We start from the raw sequence: 21,571 nt of genomic DNA, 5'->3' as shown, positions 1-21,571 counted from the left end.
AAGCGGTTTACAGAGTCAGCATCTTGCCCCTAATAATCTGGATCCTTATTTTACCGATCTCGGAAGAATGGAAGGCTGAGTCAACCTTGATCCGGATGGGACTCAGCAAATCCAGAGTAAGAAAGAAAATTTTGAAAATGTTTCTCCTGTCAGGTCCCAGAGCTGGGCCTGAGGTGGCTTTCCTTCACTTTCACCCTTCACGATCCACCAAAAAACAGAATTCCTTTGTTTTTCTTATAGGTAGTCCTTGACACACAACCATTCGTTTAGTGACCGTTCAAAGTTACAACCGCACTTTAAAAAGGGGACTTATGACCGGTTTTCACACTTATGAAGGTTGCAGCATCTCCACGGTCACATGATCCAAACTCAGACCTTGGGCAACTGACTCATATTTATGACGGTTGCAGGGTCCCGGGGTCACGTGATCCCCTTTTGCGGCCTTTCTGACAAGCAAAGTCAGTCGGGGAACCCAGATTGGCTCCACAAACGTGTGACTCACTTAACAACTGCAGTGATTCACTTAACAACCGTGGCAAAAGGGTCATAAAATGGGACAAAACTCACTTAACAACTGTCTCGCTTAGGCTCAATTGCAGTCGCAAGTCAGGGACTACCCGTAATTCTTGCTATCCTTCATGAGGCACCAACTGGAGCCAAAGACAATTTAGAAATGGGGGTGTGGGGGCTTTTTTCCCTCCCCAACTTAGGCCTGAAATCTTTTCACAGAGAAAAATCTGTTCCTGAGGGGATTTCCTTCTCCCCCGCCCCATTTGATGCTCTGCTTCCTGGCAGCTGATCGTTATTTATCTGCTACTGTCCATCAACCGAGAGTCAGAAAGTCTTCCAGAATCTTCTGCAAATCGGTCTGACCCTGGTAAATCCAGGCCTGGCTTCCTTTTTATGAAGCGGGGGGGGGGGGGCACACCCGGGCTTTAAAAGGAGACCTCCAGATGCCTCCAGAGTCCTGGGAAGAAAAAAAAAATAGGACTTGCAAGCTTAAAGAGCCATTAAATTTATGGAAGGAACTGGCTCGGTGAATTTTTTTTTTCTCCCCCCCCTCTGGCGGCTTGCTTCCTGATGAAATCTAAAGCACGGGCTTTTAAAAAAAATTGACAGGGTTCGTGTCATTTTAGGAAAAGCCAGGCCGGATACAGAGGTGGGGAGAAGGAAAAGAGGTCTTGGTGGGGGGGTGGGGGGGGGTTGGGAGAAATGATCCTGCTTTAGCAGAAAACAGACCAATTTTTTTTAAAAAAAAATGCTTGATCAAGGCAGCAGCCAGGAGGAACCGGGAGCCCCTATAACTTGTTTCACCTGGGGCAGAATTGTCAGTTGCAAAGTGAAGCTGTCCAGAAGCCGCCTGCATTTCGAGGACCTTTAAGGAAAGGGATCAGCCTGGGGACCCTCTTAAAATGTCAGTCTTGAGGAGCGGGTAATATTTCTACATTAAATGAGGTTGAGACATGGCTTTCTTAGCGCCCGGCTTCAAAGCTGCTCTCCTGGCACTCCAGGCACACAGATCGTTTCAGGCTTGTTGGCTTCCATCTTTATATATATATATATATATGCTTGTTAACTATTTAGATTACCTTGCTAGGCCCCAAACATGGGACAAATCTTTATTTCCTGTTTCAGCCTAACCGAAGGCCATCGACAGGCAGTAGTCACAACAGTGACAGCTCATATTTGTGTAAATTTTTAGATTGCTAACAAAGAATTAAAGGGAGACTGATATGCATTTCAAACTTATTTGTTTTCATCAGTCAGGCATACCCTTCTGAGATTCGAACCTGGGCTGATTGCACATTAGGCAGTTGTTTTTACCTCTAGGCCACAAGCTCTATCTCACTTTGTTAGCTGAGAAGCTATATATATATATTGCTTTTATAAAAACATATAATAAACAAAAATGCATATAAAAACAAACCAGAACATAAACAATACAATCAACAAAAATACAAAAAGTATACTTAACTTCCATTATTCTTAATCTTTCGAATCATTTTCAGGTGACTTCCTCAAGTCCCCCCCCTATCTGCGTTTCATCGTAGATCATCGTTAGCAATTTCTATTTCATAATTCTAAATCATATTTAATATCTTATCTATATTTAATTTCTTATCATTTAACAATCATTCTTTCATATTATCCTTAATACTAAACATTAAACTCTAAAAAACTGCAACCTATAAGCACTTCCAAGTCCATTTCAAACTAATTAATATGACAATATTTCTTCAAATAGCCCTTAAATTTCTTCCAAACTTCTTCCACCGACTCTTCTCCCTGGTCACGGATTCTCCCGGTCAGCTCAGCGAGTTCCATATAGTCCATCATTTTCATCTGGCATTCTTCCACAGTTGGTATTTCTTGTGTCTTCTGTTGGCTTCCATCTTTATAGGAATCAAGCAAAAAAAAAAGCTTCGTTTGGTGCCTAATTGCAGAGAGAGAGAGAGAGAGAGAGAGAGAGAGAGAGAGAGAGAGAGAGAGAGAGAGAGAGAGAGAGAGAGAGAGAGAGAGAGAGAGAGAGAGAGAGAGAGAGAGAGAGAGAGAGAGAGAGAGAGAGAGAGAGAGACAAAAACCTGGACAAAAAAATGAGATAAAAGAAACGGGTCTCTTCCTATCCCTGTGTGTCCCAAAGGTGCTTTTCCAAGGGGCAACTGGGCTTTCTTTGTTTTTCCTTGAGGACGTTTCGCTTCTCCTCCAAGAAGCTTCCTCAATTCTGACTGAATGGTGGAGAATGGAACCGAAGAAGAGCCGAAGAAGCTTCTTAGATGGGAAGCGAAACGCCTTCAAGGAAAACCCAGGAAAGTCCAGTGGCCTTTTGGAAAAAGCACCTTTGGGACAACCCTGACCAGGAGGATGGAAAATCTCCAGAGACTCCTAACATTGTGGTTATTTTGATACAGGAAGTCCTCGACTTACAAGCATTTTTTTAGCGACCATTCAAAGTTACAACAGCGTGGGGGGAAAAAGTGATATCCAATCAGTACTCACACGTACAACCATTGCAGCATCCCCACGGTCATGTGATCAAAATGTGGGCGCAACTAGCATGTTATTCACAATGGTGGAAGCATCCGGGGCCACGTGAATCTTGGAATTTTGTCGTGCCCTCAGGCATACAAACAATGGGCAGATTGTTACTCCCTTTATCGTTGCAATAGCACTTAGACTTATATACTGCTTCACAGTGCTTTACAGCCCTCTCTAAGCAGTTTACAGAGTCGGCATGTTGTTCTCCAACAATCTAGGTTCCCATTTTACCGACCTCAGAAGGATGGAAGGCTGAGTCCACCTTGAGCCAGTCAGGATCGAACTGCTGGCAGTTGGCAGAATTAGCTTGCAATAGCACATTCTAACCACTGTCACCATGAGAAGGAAGGAAGGAAGGAAGGAAGGAAGCAATAGCAATAGCACTTAGACTTATATACTGCTTCACAGAGCTTTACAACCCTCTCTAAGCAGTTTACAGAGTCAGCATATTTGCCCCCAACAATCTGGGTCCCCATTTTACCAACCTCAGAAGGATGGAAGGCTGAGTCCACCTTGAGCCAGTCAGGATCGAACTGCTGGCAGTGGGCAGAATTAGCCTGCAATACTGCATTCTAACCACTGCGCCACCACGGGCCTTAACACAGTGTGACAGGATTTTTATTTTATTATTTTTTTGCTCTATCAGCACCTGGGTTGAGGACCACCCTCGGGGGTGGGAAGCCCGATCTAGTAAACTTCCTGTGATATAAGAGTACATCAGAAAATGGTCCAGAATCCCCATTGTAGGCCAATTCGGGCCTCTGCTTTCTTGGACTTTGATTATTTTTTTGGACAGGGTTTATTTTCTCTTTCCGAAAAAGAAAGCAGTTTATTTTTACTATTGAGCACTCGGCTGCCTCAAATTAAGCCAAGGTACACAAAATTCCAGGTCAAAACAGAGATGCTTCTTTAACTTGGAATGTTGGTTTTAAGTATTGGATCGTAGCCTCATCGTGGCAAAAATGGAGAAATCTGGTGAGAGTATTTTTGATTGTTGTTCCTGAGTCCACAGAAGGATGCTGGCTGGGGAATTTTGGGAGTTATTAAAGTCCACTCACCTTAAAGTGTTACCTGTAAAGTGTTCCGGATGACATTTAGAGGGATGTGGAAAAACTTTATTTTGCTTCCCCTTTTTTTGTGATATTTTTTTTTAAAAAACCTACTTTTTCCAGTGGCTTAGTGCAATATGTTTTAAGACTCACTGTGGGTCTATTAAATTTCTCTCTATCGTGTCAAGGGCTGAGGGGGCATGCAAGGGGAATAAAATAAATAACTAGCCCACCAAGAATAAGAGCAGAAGGACTCCGGGTTGTGCGTAACACTAAGCAACGGAGGGGAAAAGGGAACTTGGTTGTAAATCTCTTGTAGCGAGAAGCTCGGAAGAGGGAAATGGAAAAAGAGATTCCTAGCCAGAAAATTCTGCCAGCTGCAGCCGGGAAACGCTTCTTGTGAATAACATCACACACACAAAAAAAAAACCCCAAGTTAAGATAAGTTTGGCTGCATGCTGGTTTACAAGGAGAGCGATGGTCTTTTGTGGTCTGCAGGGATTTATTAAGTTGCTGCTCAGAGTAGGAAGTCCTCATCTCCAACAAGAAGATAGTTTTTCAGGCACTGCTTGAGGAACATCTGCAGGGGATGGTCAAGCTCCAGCTGTGGGATCTCCAAGTGGTCTCCTATCCTCCCATCCTCCTTAGCATTGGAGATCAGCCAAGGTTGAGTCAAGGCTGCCACCTTCTGTTGAACAAAGGAACAGGCGAGGTTACCAATTTAATCTCTGTTCATTTTTTTAAAAAAATTTATATACCGCCCTATTCCCGTAGGACTCAGGGCGGTTTACAGGGAGAGTTAAAAACAAACATACAAAAGTTAAAATCAGATTAAAATTAATTAGATCAAGTCCCCAATTTAAACTAAAACCCAATAAAATTAAAACCCCTCAGCCTGGGCCAGACAGCTCAAAGAGCCAAGTTTTCAGGTCCCGGAGAAATGAACGAAGGTCGGGGGCAGTCCTAAGTTCCATTGGGATTTGGTTCCATAGGGCCGGCAGAGAACGCTCTTCCCCTGGGAATAACCCGCCGGCATTCCTTAACCGGCGGTATCCTGAGAAGGCCCTCCCTGTGGGAGCGCACAGGACGAAGGGAGCTTGATGCCGGCAGCAGGTGTTCCCTCAGATAACCCGGACCCAAGATAACCCAGACCCAAATTTAAAATATTAAATTTTAATATTTAAGGCTTTAGGCTCTTGTGCTTGCTTTTACGATGGGCTAAGCTGCCTTGCTTTGCTGGACAGTGAGATGGATGGGATATAAATTCGCTAAACAAACAAATAAATATTCAGAGAATAATATACCTGGGACAGAACTGAGGTTTGAAATATAGGTAGTCTTGACTTACCACCATTCACTTAGTAACCGTTCAAAGTTACAAAGGCACTGAAAAAGGTGAGTTATGGTTTCACACTTAGGACCATTGCAGCATCCCCAGGGTCGTGTGATCAAACTTCAGATGCTTGGCAAATGACTCATACATATGACGGTTGAGCGTCCTGGGTGTGTGTGTGTGTGTCACATGATCCCCTTTTGCGACCTTCTGATAAGCAAAGTCAATGGGGGGGGAACCAGATTCACTCAGCAACTGTGTTACTGACTTAACACATGAAGGGATTCACTTAACAACTGCGGCAAGAAAAGTTGTAAAATGGCTCAAAACCTCACTTAACCACTGTCTTGTTTAACGACGGAAATTTTGGCCTCAATTGTGGTCGTAAGGTGAGGACTACCTGTAGTGTTTACCATAGGTAAAGGTAAAGGTTCCCCCGCACATGCATGCTAGTCGTTTCCGACTCTAGGGGCCGGTGCTCATCTCCGTTTCATAGCCGAAGAGCCAGCGCTTGTCCGAGGACGTCTCCGTGGTCATGTGGCCGGCATGACTAGACGCCAAAGGCGCACGGAACGCTGTTACCATCCCACCATAGTGGTCCCTATTTTTCTACTTGCATTTTTACGTGCTTTCGAACTGCTAGGTGGGCAGAAGCTGGGACGAGTAACAGGCGCTCACTCTGCTACGCGGCACTCGGGATTCGACCCGCCAAACTGCCGACCTTCCGATCGACAAGTTCAGCGTAGACTCGCCTTATTCCTGGAGTTGTGAAGGGGCCTGTGGAAGGAAAAGTCTTCATCAGGGTTCAGTCCAAGCCGGGAATAAACAACGTGGTGACTGCTTTAGAAAGAAGGTTGCAGTTTAATTGAAGAGGAGAGCCAGACAGAAAGATGGCTCTGGAAGAAAAGAGAGCGAGCACATGTAGGGAGTGGGTTTTTATACCCTCTGGGGCGCTTGAGGTTGTTTCCCGTTCCTGTTTGAGGCTTTGTATTTCCTGTGGCATGAACTTTGACCTGAGTCTGAGTTTGCCCCTTTGGCATCTGTGGGTTAATCCTATTATGTCCTGTCTTACAGTTTGGGTGGGGTATGTAGATTTTAAGGCTCCAACCTTCCTGAATGGATGATCACATCTGCATTTCTACAGAGCTGGTTTCTGCTTGGGGGAGGGAGAGTTGGGGCTATTAAGAAAAACGGGGCATGCTTTTCTGCCTCTTTAAGATCCTTTGAGGAAATATAATATTCTGCCCTTTTAATATTTCCTTCTCTGGTGGGGGGGGCTGACTTCCCACAGGCCATTCTTGGAGGATTTCAAGCAAGGTCGGGCAGCCATTTGTCTGGGATAGTATAGGATTCCTCCTTGGATGGGGGTGGGGAGGCTGGACTAGAAGACCTCAAGGTCCCTTCAAGCCCTATGATTCTAGGATTCTTTTGCCCTGCCAAGACCACAGGCAATGGACCAGCTGTGTGGCGGTTATAGCAAAGGCTGAACTTTTTGGCTGTTTCTTTGTTTCCGTTTTGGGGAATCAGGCAGAGGGAAGTAAAGCAAAACAGATGGAGCTGTAATATTCCTATTATCTATTTCTAAAGCCCCAAATTGGGCTGTCAACATTCATTATATATATATATATATATATATATATATATATATATATATATATATATATATATATATATATATATATATATATATATATATATATATATATATATATATATATATATATATATATATATATGGATCTTTGGTCATTCGGGGTTTTTCCCACGTAGAATTGAAGGTGTAAGAGCAACGTTTCGACGGAATCCCATCTGTCATCCTCAGGCTGGTGGCTTTAGCTTCCTTCTTCTGGGAGAAGAAGAAGAAAAAGAAAAAGAAGAAGGAAGCTAAAGCCACCAGCCTGAGGATGACGGATGGGATTCCGTCGAAACGTTGCGCTTACACCTTCAATTCTACGTGGGGAAAAACCCGAATGACCAAAGATCCACATACAAACACCCGCGAAAACCTCAGAAAACAAATATATATATATATATATATATATATATATATATATATATATATATATATATATATATATATATATATATATATATATATATATATATATATATATATATATATATATATATATATATATATATATATATATATATATATATATAACCCCACCATTATTACTTTATAAGTAATTCAAAACAGCAAACGTAAAACTCCTTTCTCCTATTTTACCAACAGCAACATCCATATAAGTTGGGTTAGGCTGAGAGAGTGACTGGACCAAAGAGGGCTGTCATGCCTAAGATGGAACTACAACTCACTGTCTCCTGGTGATTGGCTTAAAGCAGGGGTGTCAAGCTGCCGGCCTGCAGGCCGGACGCGTCGCGCAGAAGCCACGCCCACCCCATTGCCGGCAATGGCAAAACTGTCCTGATGCCTTGCACGACGTCACGTGACGTCGCGAATTTGACATGTCTGGCTTAAAGTCACCCAGTGGGCTTTCATGCCTAAGATGGAACTAGAACTCACTGTCTTCTGGTGACTGGCTTAAAGTCACCCAGATTCATGCCAAAGGTGGAAACAACAACACTGAAGAAAGCCATTTTTCACAGTTATGACTGTTGTAGCATCCCGACGGTTACCTGATCCAAATTTCGGTACCTAGCAGTGTCTCTGGGTCAAGTGATCACCCTTCGTAACCTTTCCAGCCGGCTTCCCACAAGCAAAGTCAATGGGGAAAGCTAGATTTGCTTAATGACTGCACGATTCATTTAACAACTGCAGCGATTCGCTTAACTAATGCGGCAAAAAGCTCATAAAATGGGGCAAAAGCCTCTTACCAACTGCCTCATTCAGCAACTGAAATTTTGGACTGAATTGCCGTTGTAAGCCGAGGGCTACCTATAACAGGCTCCATGTCCTGATAAAGTTTGCCGTTTCCTGTTCCTAAGTTGCCGAAGCTATGAAACCTCTCTTTGCCTTCAACAGACCAAGAATCCTGAGTTGTGTCAAACTGGATGTAACTTTCTCATCTTCTTCTTCTTCTTTCTCTCGATAGATCACCCAGCTGAAGATAGAGAACAACCCGTTTGCCAAAGGCTTTCGAGGGAGCGACGACACCGATCTCCGCGTGGCAAGATTACAAAGGTGGGATAAAAGGAAAATTTTGAAAAAAAATGTCACTTGTCTGAATGGTATAGGTTCTCCTGCTTAAGCAGGGGGCTGGACTAGAAGACCTCCAAGGTCCCTTCCAGCTCTATTCTGTTCTGTGCTGTGCTGTGCTGTGCTATTCCATTCTTTCATTATTCTATTCTCTACTCTACTCTACTCTACTCTACTCTACTCTACTCTACTCTACTCTACTCTACTCTACGCTATGCTACGCCACACTATGCTATTCCATTCTTTCATTTACTCTACTCTACTCTACTCTACTCTACTCTACTCTACTCTACTCTACTCTACTCTATTCTATTCTATTCTATTCTATTCTATTCTATTCTATTCTATTCTATTCTATTCTATTCTATTCTATTCTATTCTATTCTATTCTATTCTATTCTATTCTATTCTATTCTATTCCTTCCAAACTCTGTAATTCTATTATTCTATTCTATGATCACTTCTTGCCTTTTCAATTGGAGGGGGACAAAACTGCTCTTATATAGAATAACAGAGTTGGAAGGTCATCTAGCCCAACCCATTGCCCAAGCAGGAGACCCTATACTATTTCTGACAGATGGCAGTCCGGTCTCTTCTTGAAAGCTTCCAGTGATGAAGCTCCCACAACATCTGAAGGCAGTCTGTTCCCTTGGTTGACTATTCCCACTGTCAGAAAATTCCTCCTTATTTCTAGGTTGAATCTCTCCTTGATCAGTTTCCATCCATTAATTCCTTGTCTGGCCTTCAGGGGCTTTGGAAAATAGGTTGACCCCGTCCTCTCTGTGACAGCCCTCAAATATTGCGACACTGCTGTCATGTCTCCCCTGATCCTTCTCTTCACGAGACTAGCCATACCCAATTGCAGCAACCGTTCTTTGTATGTTTTAGCCTCCAGTCCCCTGATCCTCTTTGTTGCTCTTCTCTGCACTCTTTCTAGAGTCTCAACAACTTTTTATAGTGTGGTGACCAAACCTGGTTGCAGTATAATAACAATAACTGTTGTGTAGTGAGTTCGTTGCGCAGGAAAGGAGACGAGGCAAGTGAGTTCAGCAAAGCTCATGGTTTATTGCTTGCAGGATCTGAACTGAGAATTGGGCTGCAGCCTGCAGCAATTTATAGCCTGGCCCCTAGGCGGCAGCCAATAGGTTTAAAGCAACCCATTGCCGCCTAGGGGTAGCCAATAGCCGTACTGGAGACGGGGTGTCTGAGTTGCTGGAGAGCCATTAGCTGCTCCAGCTTACCACATGGTGTTACAAGTGAGCCCAATACATAACACAGTCAGGGTTGATCTCCTCTAGGACTGACCGGTTTGATCGCCTTGCAGTCCAAGGGACTCGCAGGAGTCTTCTCCAGCACCAGAGTTCAAAGGCCTCAATTCTTTGGCGCTCAGCTTTTTTTATGGTCCAACTTTCACTGCCATACATTGCAACTGGGAAGACCATAGCCTTGACTATATGCACTTTTGTTGACATGGTGATGTCTCTGCTTTTTAGTACAGCCAAGGTGGCTTCCCCCTTAACTTTGACTTGAGCGTTTTGAAAATCAGTTAAAATTATGTCGGAGGGCCTTAGCTTGGCCCATTTTCTGTTGCGACTGCACACGAAATTAAAAATGTCCAGGGAAATAATGGAGTCCAACTCCATTTTACAGGGGACACCTTGTAGCTCCACCTGCAGTTTAATTTTTGATTTAAGGGGGCGTCGGGCCCTGGTGCGGCATACATTTCTGCAGCTTTTACAAAACCCCACACTAAACATTCCCTGGGCCCTGGTACCTCTCCTGGTCAGATCTTCTGACTGGTGTTTCGCTGGCCGGTCCCTCTGGCAAGCTCTGCAAGCTGCTGCGATGTGGCCTGTTTTGCCACAGGCCCTCCACGTGGCTGACCGGAATCTGCAATCAGCGTGTTGGTGGCTGCCGCCACAACCTTTACATCTAGGTAAGAGAACTGCCTTGTAAGGAGTCTCTTGCTGCTTGCTGCTGCGGTGCTGTGGGTCGGGTTGCTTGTGAAGCTTGTTCACTTCAGGATCTTCTTCCTCTGAAGATTCCTCTGAGCGTTTGGCGTCCTCATGGTGGACTGTTTCTTCGTGTTTTGTTGTTTTGGCGGGCTGGACTGTTTGGACTGCACCCCCGGCAGCTTCGTCTGCCATGACTTCGTCCTGGGCTTCAGTGAAGGTTAAATTTGGTCTGGCAACAAGTCTTTGCTGGAGCGTTCGGTTTCGTAGGCCGCAGACGAGCCGGTCTCGCAGTCGCTCTTCAACGTTCGAAAATTTACACAGGCGTGCGGCCTGCCTCAAGGCCGCGATGTATTCTGACGCTGTCTCACCAGGCTGCTGCATTCGCTGTTCGAATGTGTAACGCCAAGGAATCACCGACATCTTCGGCTGGAAATGTTCTCCTAGCTTCTTCTTAAGCTCAGCGTAGGAGACTGACTCCAGCGGCGTCGGGGCAAAGAGATTTTCAGCCAGGTTGAATGTGGCTGGGCCGCACACACAGAGCAGCATGGCGGCCTTCAGTCCGTCTTCTGCGACCTGGTTTGCCCGGAGGTAGTTTTCTACCTGGGACAAATAGGATGGCCATCCCTCTGGATGCTTAACATCAAACTTGCGCAGCCTTCCGACCTTCGACATTCTTCTGGTCTTCTCGGCTGGTTCCTGCATCTTCTGATCCTGCTTCTCCAAGGCCCAGGGTTGATCCACTGAGCATGTGGTTGCTAGCATGTCTGGCTAAACGACCGTGGGTAGGGGGAAAATGCCTTTTTCTGCCAGGTGTGCGCTGCCTCTCCCCTAGTGAACTTCAGCTCTTTTGGAGAAGCAGGATCCCACCTTCGTCGCCAGTGTTGTGTAGTGAGTTCGTTGAGCAGGAAAGGAGACGAGGCAAGTGAGTTCAGCAAAGCTCATGGTTTATTGCTTGCAGGATCTGAACTGAGAATTGGGCTGCAGCCTGCGGCAATTTATAGCCTGGCCCCTAGGTGGCAGCCAATAGGTTTGAAGCAACCTATTGCCGCCTAGGGGCAGCCAATAGCCGTACTGGAGACGGGGTGTCTGAGTTGCTGGAGAGCTGTTAGCTGCTCCAGCTTACCACATGGTGTTACAAGTGAGCCCAATACATAACAATAACAATAACAACAGTAGCAACAACAACAATAATAATAAAGTTGGAAGGGACGTTGGAGGTCATACCATTTCAGACAAATGGCTGTCCAATCTCTTCTAAAAAACTTCCAGTGTTGGAGCATTCACCACTTCTGGAGGCAGGTTGTTCCACTGGTTAATTGTTCTCACTGTCAGGAAGTTTCTCCTGAGTTCTAGGTTGCTTCTCTCCTTGATGAGTTTCCATCCGTGGCTTCCTGTCCTGCCTTCAGGGATTTTGGAGAATAGCTTGACTCCCTCTTCTTTGTGGCAGCCCCTGAGATATTGGAAGACTGCTATCATGTCCCCCCTCGTCCTTCTCTTCATTAAACTAGACATGCCCAATTCCAGCAGCCGTTCCTTATATGTTTTAGCCTCCAGTCCCCTGATCATCTTTGTTGCTCTGCTCTGCACTCTTTCTAGAGTCTCAACGTCTTTTTGATATTGTGACACCCAAACTGGATGCCCTATTCCAAGTGTAGTATTCTAGGTGTGGTCTTACTAAGGCTTTATAGAGTGGCATTAGTACCTCCCGCGATCTTGATTGAATCCCTCTGTTAATGCAACTTTAGGATTGCCTTGGCTTTTTTGCTTGCCGCCGTTCGACCCAGCGGCCTCTGACTTCTCTCAGCCTGGGGGATCCACTGTCTAACAGCACAGCTCAGTTCTTGAAATTTGGGTGGCCCCAGGCAAAACACCTCACCCTGAATCTGTTTCCCATCTGTATTGCACATGGCACTGATTCATAGTCCACTTCTGCCAAGTCCATATGGGCCTTCGTCCAAGCAGCATGTTGCACACTGAAGAACGTTGCAAACTGCAAAGCATTTGGCCCTTGGGGAGGACTGAGGCCACAGATGCTTTGCAAAGAAAGCTGAGGGTGCAAATGGACAACATAAGATACCAGGGATTTAGGCTACTTTGCAGTTTGGCAGTCCGGCGGGGGGGGGAAGAGGGGAATTGGACTGTGTGTGTGATGTGCAGGCGTGCATGTGCAGGCGCAGCTTGACTCGCAAGAGCGGGAGGCCGGCGCGCATGTGCCTGCGCATGCAGCTCTACTGCAAGTGGAGCTGCATGCACACACGCATAAACACTGACCCATCACTTGCACAAGTTGAGCTGCACGTGCACATTTGTGTAGTGGCCTGCGGTCTGGTTGCGAATAGGCTGTGGCCTGGGGTTTGGGGACCCCTGCTGTAGGAGATGACAGTAGGAGAGAGGATTTAATCAAGGAGAGAAGCACCCTAGAACTAAGAAGAAATTCCTGATAGTTAGAACAATTAACCAGTGGAACAACTTTGCCTCCAGAAGCTGTGAATGCTCCAACAATGGATGTTTTTAAGAAGAGACTGGACATCCATTTGTTTGAAATGGTATAGGGTTTCCTGCCTGAACAGGGGGTTGGACTAGATGACCTCCAAGGTCCCTTCCAACTCTGTTAGTCTATTCTATTCTATTCTATTCTATTCTATTCTATTCTATTCTATTCTATTCTATTCTATTCTATTCTATTCTATTCTGCTTTCCCAGTCAATTCTTTGCACATATCACAGAGTATTCTACTGCTACATCTAGTAAATTTTGAAAGTAACTACAAAGTTACAGATTCCCAAATAAGAATCTATTTATTCCACCACTGTCCCCTATAAAGTAGTCCTTGACTTACAACCATTCATTTAGTGACCGTTCTAAGTTACAACAGCACTTAAAAAGGCAGTTATGACAGTTTTTCATACTTATGACCATTGCCACATCCCCATGATCATGTGATCGAAATCCTGACTCTTGGCCACTGACTCGTATTTATGACGGTCGCAGTGTCCCGGGGTCATGCGACTCCCCCACCTTTTGCGACCTTCTGACAAGCAAAGCCAATGGGGAAGCCAAATTCACTTAACAGCTGTGTTACTACCTGAACAACTGCAGTGATTCACTTAACAACCGTGGTAAGAAAAATCGTAAAATGGGGCAAAACTCACTTAACAACTGACTCATTTAGCTACAGAATTTTGAGGATCAGTTGTGGTTTGTAATCTGAGGACTACCTGTAGGCACTTAAGTGTACATTAATGTCAGAACTTGAAATTCACGAAAGTCATAATAGCTTTACATGGTATGCAAAATGACCTTCACCCACCCCACGCCCGTTTCCTAACTGAAATCAGGGCACCAAACTCTATAATTTCCCCCTGAACTTTAAAACTTTGAAAGCTGGGAGGTTCTGAGTGTTGCAAAAGAAAGATTTTAAATCTACATGAACATACCCTGCTTCCCCAAAATTAAGACCTAACCGGGAAATAAGCCCTAGCATGATTTTTCAGGATGCTTGTAATATAAGCCCCACCCCAAAATTAAGCCTCAGTTAAGACTGTCAGACAGAAGGATGCATTTAATACCGTATTTAGTACCTGAATGTAAGACCTAACTGGAAAATAAGCCCTGATTATGTGTCTTTTCGAGCAAAAATTAATACATAGACCCGGTCTTATTTTTGGGAAAACACAGTTTCAGAGGCTTTTGCATCAAACAATGTAATGGGTCCCTTGCGTCAAATATTTCTCGTACATCCACAGCTAGCACACTAGGGAGAAATTTGTAGACCCGCCTGATCTTTAGAACATAAAACACAGAGTAATAGTGTTCTGTTTCAAGTAAAGGAAACTACTATTACTTGATACAGGCAGATAAACTCCACGGAAAGGATTTCATGCAGATTACTTTAATTCATCAGGCATTCTCTAAACATTAACTCACAGTTACTGGAGAGATTCTTCTGAAGCACATTTCATAATCTGATCCCAGAAAAGAGATAGTATTTCCCATGTTGAAGGAGCATGGCTGGAATTCATAAAGACCCTGCTGATCTGCACATAGCCAGAAATCCCAGGTAGCCAATCAGGAGTCCCTCCCAATGGCCAATCCGAAATACAGATGTGACCAAGTGACTTAAAACTACATTACCCAGAAGGCTATCCCTTAAGGGGACAGTTCTTAATTCCTACAATAGGTGTTTACTCTGACCAGCACAAATAGGGTTGGAAGGGACCTTGGAGGTCTTCTAGTCCAGCCCCCTATGCAAGAAGGAAACCTTATACAAGTATTCATATAACACGCTTGTTAAATGAATCTGGCTTTCCCCCATTGACTTTGTTTGTCAGAGGGTCACAAAAGGGGATCGCGTGACCTCGGGACACTGCAACTGTCGTGAATATGAGTCATTTGCCGAGCGTCTGAATGAACCATGTCAAGAGAGGCTGTAAAAGGAGTCCCAAAGGTGCTTTTTCAGGAGGCAACTGGACTTCCTTGTTTTTCTTTGAATGTTTCGCTTCTCATCCAAGAAGCTTCTTCAGCTCTGACTGGATGGTGGGGAACGAAAGAATTTATACTCCTTGCAGACAGCTGGTCATTTGCATTCTTTTAGAGCAGGGGTCTTCATACTTGGCCCTATTAAGACAGCTAGGCACACTGACTGAGGAATTCTGGGAGTTGAAGTCCACAAGTCCTAAAAGGGCCAAGTTTGAAGACCCCTATTTTAGTGTCGTTGAGGCTACTTGGAAGTTTATCTGTGTCCACACTCTGAACAGAGACAACCGCTGGTTTGAAAGAGGAGTCAAAGAGGCCATCTATGTCCAAACTGAACATCCCTCTCTCAACAGAGGGGGAGGGACACAACATCATCCATCTCCAGTCTGCAACACGGTCCTTTCCGCAGTTCCAAGAAGGCTCCACCCCCATTTGCACCACTCAGGTGACCGTGAGGACACAGACAAACCTCCAGGTGGCCTCAAGGACTCTCTAAAAGAAGGCAAATGTCCAGCTGTCTGCAAGGAGTATAAATCCTTCCATTCCCCACCATCCAGTCAGAACCGAAGAAGCTTCTTGGATGAGAAGTGAAAGGTCTTCAGAGAAAAACCAGACAGTCCAGTGGCCTCCTGAAAAAGCCCCTTTGGGACAACCATGACCTGGATGACGTTGTAAAAGGGGGCAAAACTCACTTAGCAACCGTCTTGCTTAGCAACCAAAATTTGAGCATCAATCAGGGTCGTACGTCGAGGTCTACCTGTAATCCAGTTAACTGCCTGTGGAGATTCTCCGTCATCCAGGTGACAAGTTACCTCAAAAGCGCTTTTTCCAAAGGCAACTGGACTGTTTTGTTTCGTTTTTCCTTGAGGAGGAAGAACAAAACGTTTTGTTTCTCAGCCAAGGGAAACTTCATCGCTTTTCTATTAACCTTTGCAGCAAAGAGTATCCTGTGATCTCGAAGACCATCATGAGGCAGAGGCTGGTGTCCACACACGGTCAACTCTCCGGAAAATCGGACTTCAGCCCACCACACGGCAGCCACCAGTCCCTCCACCACTACCAGTACGAGAATGGCGCTCACATGCAGTTTGCCGCCTCAGATGCCCAGGATCTGCCTCTTAACACCTTCTCGGGACAGAGGGAATCTGGGCTCTTTTACCACTGTCTGAAACGGAGAGGTGAGGCAAGGAAATGGAACTGGGAGAGATCTTTTTTGAACAGATCCATGGGGGAATCTTCTGCTGGAGAGGGTCAGGCTTGAGGCAGGCCTGGGATTTTTGACATCTTAAGTAATCCAGGTCAAGGAATGAACTAGGCCTTTGGAGCATGTGGAAGCTTCCAAGGCTTCCTGATTGGCTGCAGAGCCTTAAAAGGGTTCCTGATTGGTTGGGATCATTTATTTATTTATTTTATTTAATTAAATTTTTATACCGCCCTTCTCCCGAAGGACTCAGGGCGGAAGGTTCATGCTGAACCTTCCCAAGGGTTTCTGATGAGTTGGGATCGGGAACCTCTCAAAGGTTCTTCATTAGCTGGGATCGTGCTGGACCTTCCCAAGGGTTCCTGATTGGTTGGGATCATGCTGAACCTGCCAAAGGTTCTTGATTGGTTGGGATCAGGAATCTCTCAAAGGTTCTTCATTAGCTGGGATCGTGCTGGACCTTCCCAAGAGTTCCTGATTGGTTGGGATCATGCTGAACCTGCCAAGGGTTCCTGATTAGTTGGGATTGTGCTGGACCTTCCCAAGGGTTCCTGATTCATTGGGATCAGGAATCTCTCAAAGGTTCTTCACTAGCTGGGATCGTGCTGGACCTTCCCAAGGGTTCCTGATTGGTTGGGATCAGGAACCTCTCAAAGGTTCTTCATTAGCTGGGATTATACTGAATCTCTCTAAGGGTTCCTGATTGGTTGAGAGAATGCTTACTATTTAATTTTTGTTTGGCTTGTTCGTCAGCATTAGGAAACTAACCCTGAGATACTGCAATGAGATTATTTTTAGTAATGCATAAGCAGGATGGAAGAACAGAGAGACAGATTAGCAACATGGTTACTAGGCCGAAAGCAAACTAAATCATTAATATTGCCAGCTCTTAAAACCCTTTGTCAAAAATAAATTAATTTGTGCCATTCACTTTCAACATAAGTGAGCCAGTTTGGTGTCATAGTGAAGGTGCAGGCTTAGAAACCAGGAGAGTGCGAATTCTAATTTTACCTTAGGCATGAAAGCTGGCTGCGTGACTTTGGACCAATCATCAGGCGACGGTGAGTTCTAGTTCTGCCTTGGGCATGAAAGCCGACTGAGTGACTTTGGGCTAATCAATAGGACATTATGAATTCTAGTTTTACTTTAGGCATGAAGGGTGACTTTCGGCCAATCACCAGGAGATGGTGAGTTCTAGTCCCACCTTTTATGCCTTAGGCGTGAAAACTGACTGGGTTACTTTGGGCCAATCATCAGGAGACTGTGAGTTCTAGTCCTGCCTTAGGCATGGAAACCAGATGGGTAGCTCTGGCCCAGGTTCTCTGTCTCAACCCAAACTGCATCACAGGGTTATTCTTGTGGGGAAACAGGAGGAGGAAGGAATATTAGGCACCTTCACTACTTTGAGGTGTGTGTGTGTGTGTGTGTGTGTGTGTTTGTGTGTTTGTGTGTGTAAAAGAAGGCAGGATACAAATCTAATAATAACAATTTTAAAAAGCATCTCAGGGCAACCTATGACAGTTAACAAAACGTCTTGACCCCAGAACACTGTCAGATAAGAAAGGAGATATTTTCTGAACAACTAGATTTTTTTCCCCCTGGTCTTGTCTTGTCTTTTTTTTTTTTTTGTACCATTCCTGGAGTAAGCCCTTATTTTTATCTTGCAAGATTTCTTCAGTCTCCTAAGGAGGGCTCCTGGCAAATGTAAAACATGTTTTCGTTGCTGGAAAGCCCTCACGGTACTTGTTTAAGGCCCCTTTGAACACAAGTATCAAAACACTGAGGCATGCTCCTTGTCAAAGTCTGTAAAAAAAGTAATCGCTGGATGTAAGAAAGCAGCGGGTGCCCAAGTTACTGAAATGCTCAGCTGATGGAACAAAATCCTGAAAATTAAGATTGATAGGATTAGCTGGACCCTGGCTGCGCTCTTTTTTTTTTTTTTTTGGCTAACAAGGAAAATCCTTTGAGGAAAAAAATAAAATAAAGGTGGTGAGATGCTGTGGACGTGGAAGTTCCTTAAGCAATTTATTATGTTCCAGATCGATTTTTTTTTTTAAAAAATTATCCTACACACTTAAGGACTAGCGGTAGTTCTTCGTTACAACCATTTGTTTAGTGACTGTCCGAAGTTACAAAAGCACTGGGGGAAAAAAGTGATTTAAGGCCATTTTCAGCCTTATGACCCATGGTCACGTGATCAAAATTTGGACGCTGGGCAACTGACTCGTATTTACGACAGTTGCAACATCCCGGGATCACGTGATCCCCTTTTGCGACCTTCTGACAAGCAAAGTCAATGGGGGAAGCCAGACTTGCTTAACACCCGTACTACTAACAGAACAGCTGCAGCGATTCCCTTAAGAACGGTGGCAAGCAAGGTCGTAAAATGGCCCCAAATTCATCTAGCAACCGTCTTGCTGAGCCGTGGAAAATTTAGGCTCACTGGCAGTTGTAAGTCAAGGACGACCTGTTCATTGTAACTTTGAAGGGTCATTAAGCGAGCTGTTGTTAAATGAGAACTACCTAGCCCAGAGGTCCCCAATGTTTTGGGCACCACCAGGGACCGGTTCCGTGGAGAGAGGTTTTCCCGTGGATGGAGGGGACGTGATTTTGTGTGCTGCCTGCATCTCATGGATGGGGCTTTGCTTGTTTGTGCGGACCAGTTGCTGGCATGCCGCGGCCCGGTATTGGTCCACAGACCGGGGATTGGGGACCTCTGACCTAGCCAATAAAAAGTGAGGATTAAACAGAATTCTTTGCACCTCCACAGAAGGCGCCCGGCATCTGGACTTACCCTGCAAACGTTCGTATCTGGAACCGACCTCTTCCGCTGGAGAAGACCCCTACTTCCGGTCACCTCCACCCTACGAACAACAGATGTTGAGCCCCCCCTATTGCGGCGAGGTGACCCCACGAGAAGCATGCATGTACTCCGGGTCTGAAATTGCAGGCGTGTCAGGAGTGGAAGATCTGCCTCCTCCTCCTCCTCCTCCTCCTCCACCTCCTCCTCCCCCTCCTCCCCCACCCCCTCCCCCTCTGAGCTGCAATATGTGGACCTCGGTTGCACCTTACACCAGTTACAGCGTCCAGACCATGGAGACTGTCCCTTACCAGCCCTTCCCCGCTCACTTCACGGCCACCACCATGATGCCACGCCTCCCACCCATAGCCGGTCAAGGATCACAGCTGCCGGGCAACAGCCCTTTCACTGTCTACAATCAGCTCTCCCAACCCCGCGAAAGGATTCCCGCATCGCCCTTCCCCAGAGAACGGATGGGAGAGAGGAAGCTTCCGTCGCCCCACTTAAGCCCGGCCAACGAGTTTCTCTACTCCCAGACTTTCTCCCTGTCAAGGGAATCCTCCTTGCAATACCATTCAGGAGTGAGCACAGTGGACAACTGGACTGACGGATGATTCCACGCGTCGTCAGGAGATTTCAATTCGCTGCTCCCGGACGCTTAATTCGGTGTGAATATCCACTGAGGCCTTGCACACCTGCAGCATCTACGCCGACTTGTGTTTCTGTTGGCGTTGGGAACTTTCTGTGCAATGCCAGATGAACTCTGTTGGGTGGGGTCAGTTCGGTGGAAGAGGTTTGGCTTAGCAGCATGGACCCCCGTCCCAGGGATCCAGTTGGGTATTTGCCTCTTAGAGAGACACATCCCTCATTGAGTTCCTTTCAGGTGCGAAGAATCAGGATCACATGTTAGGTTCCAGTTAAACAGATTCATTGCTCATGCCTGCACACCAGAATCTAATTAACTAACATTCAGTACTAAGTAGATAAAAGTCAGAGGAATTCAAGAGGGATTGGGCTTAAGACCATTTGTGGGAACATAACGATTCCAGGCTGATTCCTCTTTTGACTCTGCCTCTCCTTCTCTTAACAGTTCCTAAAACGCTCAAAGCTTCGTTTGATTGTCTGTCAAAACCAGGGTCTTCCACTCTATCCAAGAAAAGTCGATAGACATAACTTGGGCTCCCAGAGGTGAGGGCAGCAAAAAAAAAAACACCACAATTTTTTTCCCCTTAGCTGCAGCTGATTTTACCTCTGGTTATTATCACTTACCAACAACAACAACAAAAAAGGCCAGTGTTGTTTTTTTGCTGGCAAGTGTCAAGCGGGGAAAATCAAGATGTCCAGGCAGTTCAAATGAATATAAAGATTTATTGCAAGCTTAAGGTCTCTACAACAGTCTGAACTACTAAGGGTCAAAGCAAATGGGCAGTAGATAAGAGTCAGTGGAATTTAAGGTGGGCTGAACTTACCTCTCTTGTGGGCAGGAAGGGACTCCAGATTCATGATGGAGCAGAGTTCTCCAATCTTTCCGGCTTGGTGGCCCGGAAGCAAGGGAAGCAGCAGGGAAATGTGAGGGTGTGTGAACCCACTTTGGGTGCCCTTGGTTTGAAGGACAGACAGAAGACACACACACACACACACACACACACACACACACACACACACACAACCAGGTACAATGCACTCCATTCCTGCTTAAACCTAAGCCATTTAGGGCAGGGGTCTCCAACCTTGGCAACTTTTAAGACTTGTGGACTTCAACTCCCAGAATTCCTCAGCCAGCCAAGCTGGCTGAGGAATTCTGGGAGTTGAAGTCCACAACTCTTAAATATGCCAAGGTTGGGGACCTCTGATTTAGGGTGATAGGAGACCTGATCATCAAAAAAAAAGAAGAGAGGGTGTTTTTTTAAAATGGAGTCGCTTCTAAAAGCGTTAAATGGTTTCCCTCAAACGTTGTGGTGTAAAGTGCCACCCCCACCCCCCTTCCACGTTCTGCCTTCCACGTGCCCAAGAGCAGAAACAAATCAGTGTTTTTCTGCCATTTTTTTTTAAAATAAGCAAAATTCTTAGCGATGCTAAATTGTCTTGGATAAAACCAAAGAAATATGAGGTCATGTTTTTCTAATTTCCTGGATTGCAGAGAATGGAATTTCCGTCCTTGGGGAAACACCCCACAACCCAAGCAATGTCCCTTAATCCATCCTTAATCCTGAGGCTCGATCGAGAAGCGCGGAAAATTATTCCAGCTAAATTCTAAATACAGAAGCTGTGAATGTTGAAGTTGTCCCTCGGAAATATTATACAGCTGTAGCTCCTTCAGCAAAGGAGGCAGTGTTGCCTAGTAAGAAAGTCAGGTTTGTTATGAAATAGTGAAGGCCCGCCTCCAATTTCCAGCCTGGATTTGTACAGACATTCCTCGACTTACGACCACAATTGAGCCCCAGATTTCTGTTGTTAACTGAAACCATTGTTAAGTGAGTTTTGCTCCATTTTGTGACCTTCTTGTCACAATTGTTAAGCAAATCACTGCAGTTGTTAAGTCAGCAACAGAATCGGTCTTC

General features: G+C 45.3%; 1 protein-coding gene across 1 annotated transcript in view; it reads left to right on the top strand.

Moving 5' to 3' along the window:
• The window catches only part of TBX4 (T-box transcription factor 4), a gene marked incomplete at both ends in the record, with an annotated part of 52,169 nt that extends 32,545 nt beyond the window's left edge, over window positions 1-19,624 (top strand). The window contains 3 exons of the mRNA XM_081346705.1: window positions 8,475-8,563; window positions 15,946-16,187; window positions 18,981-19,624. Coding sequence (XP_081202831.1) covers window positions 8,475-8,563; window positions 15,946-16,187; window positions 18,981-19,624 — 975 coding nt within the window. The remainder of the gene's footprint in view (window positions 1-8,474; window positions 8,564-15,945; window positions 16,188-18,980) is intronic.
• Window positions 19,625-21,571: the final 1,947 nt, after the last annotated feature.

Source organism: Vipera berus (genome assembly GCF_964194415.1).
Source record: "Vipera berus genome assembly, chromosome: 1".
Taxonomy (NCBI): domain Eukaryota; kingdom Metazoa; phylum Chordata; class Lepidosauria; order Squamata; family Viperidae; genus Vipera; species Vipera berus.
This window is presented reverse-complemented; position numbering and strand designations above follow the sequence as displayed.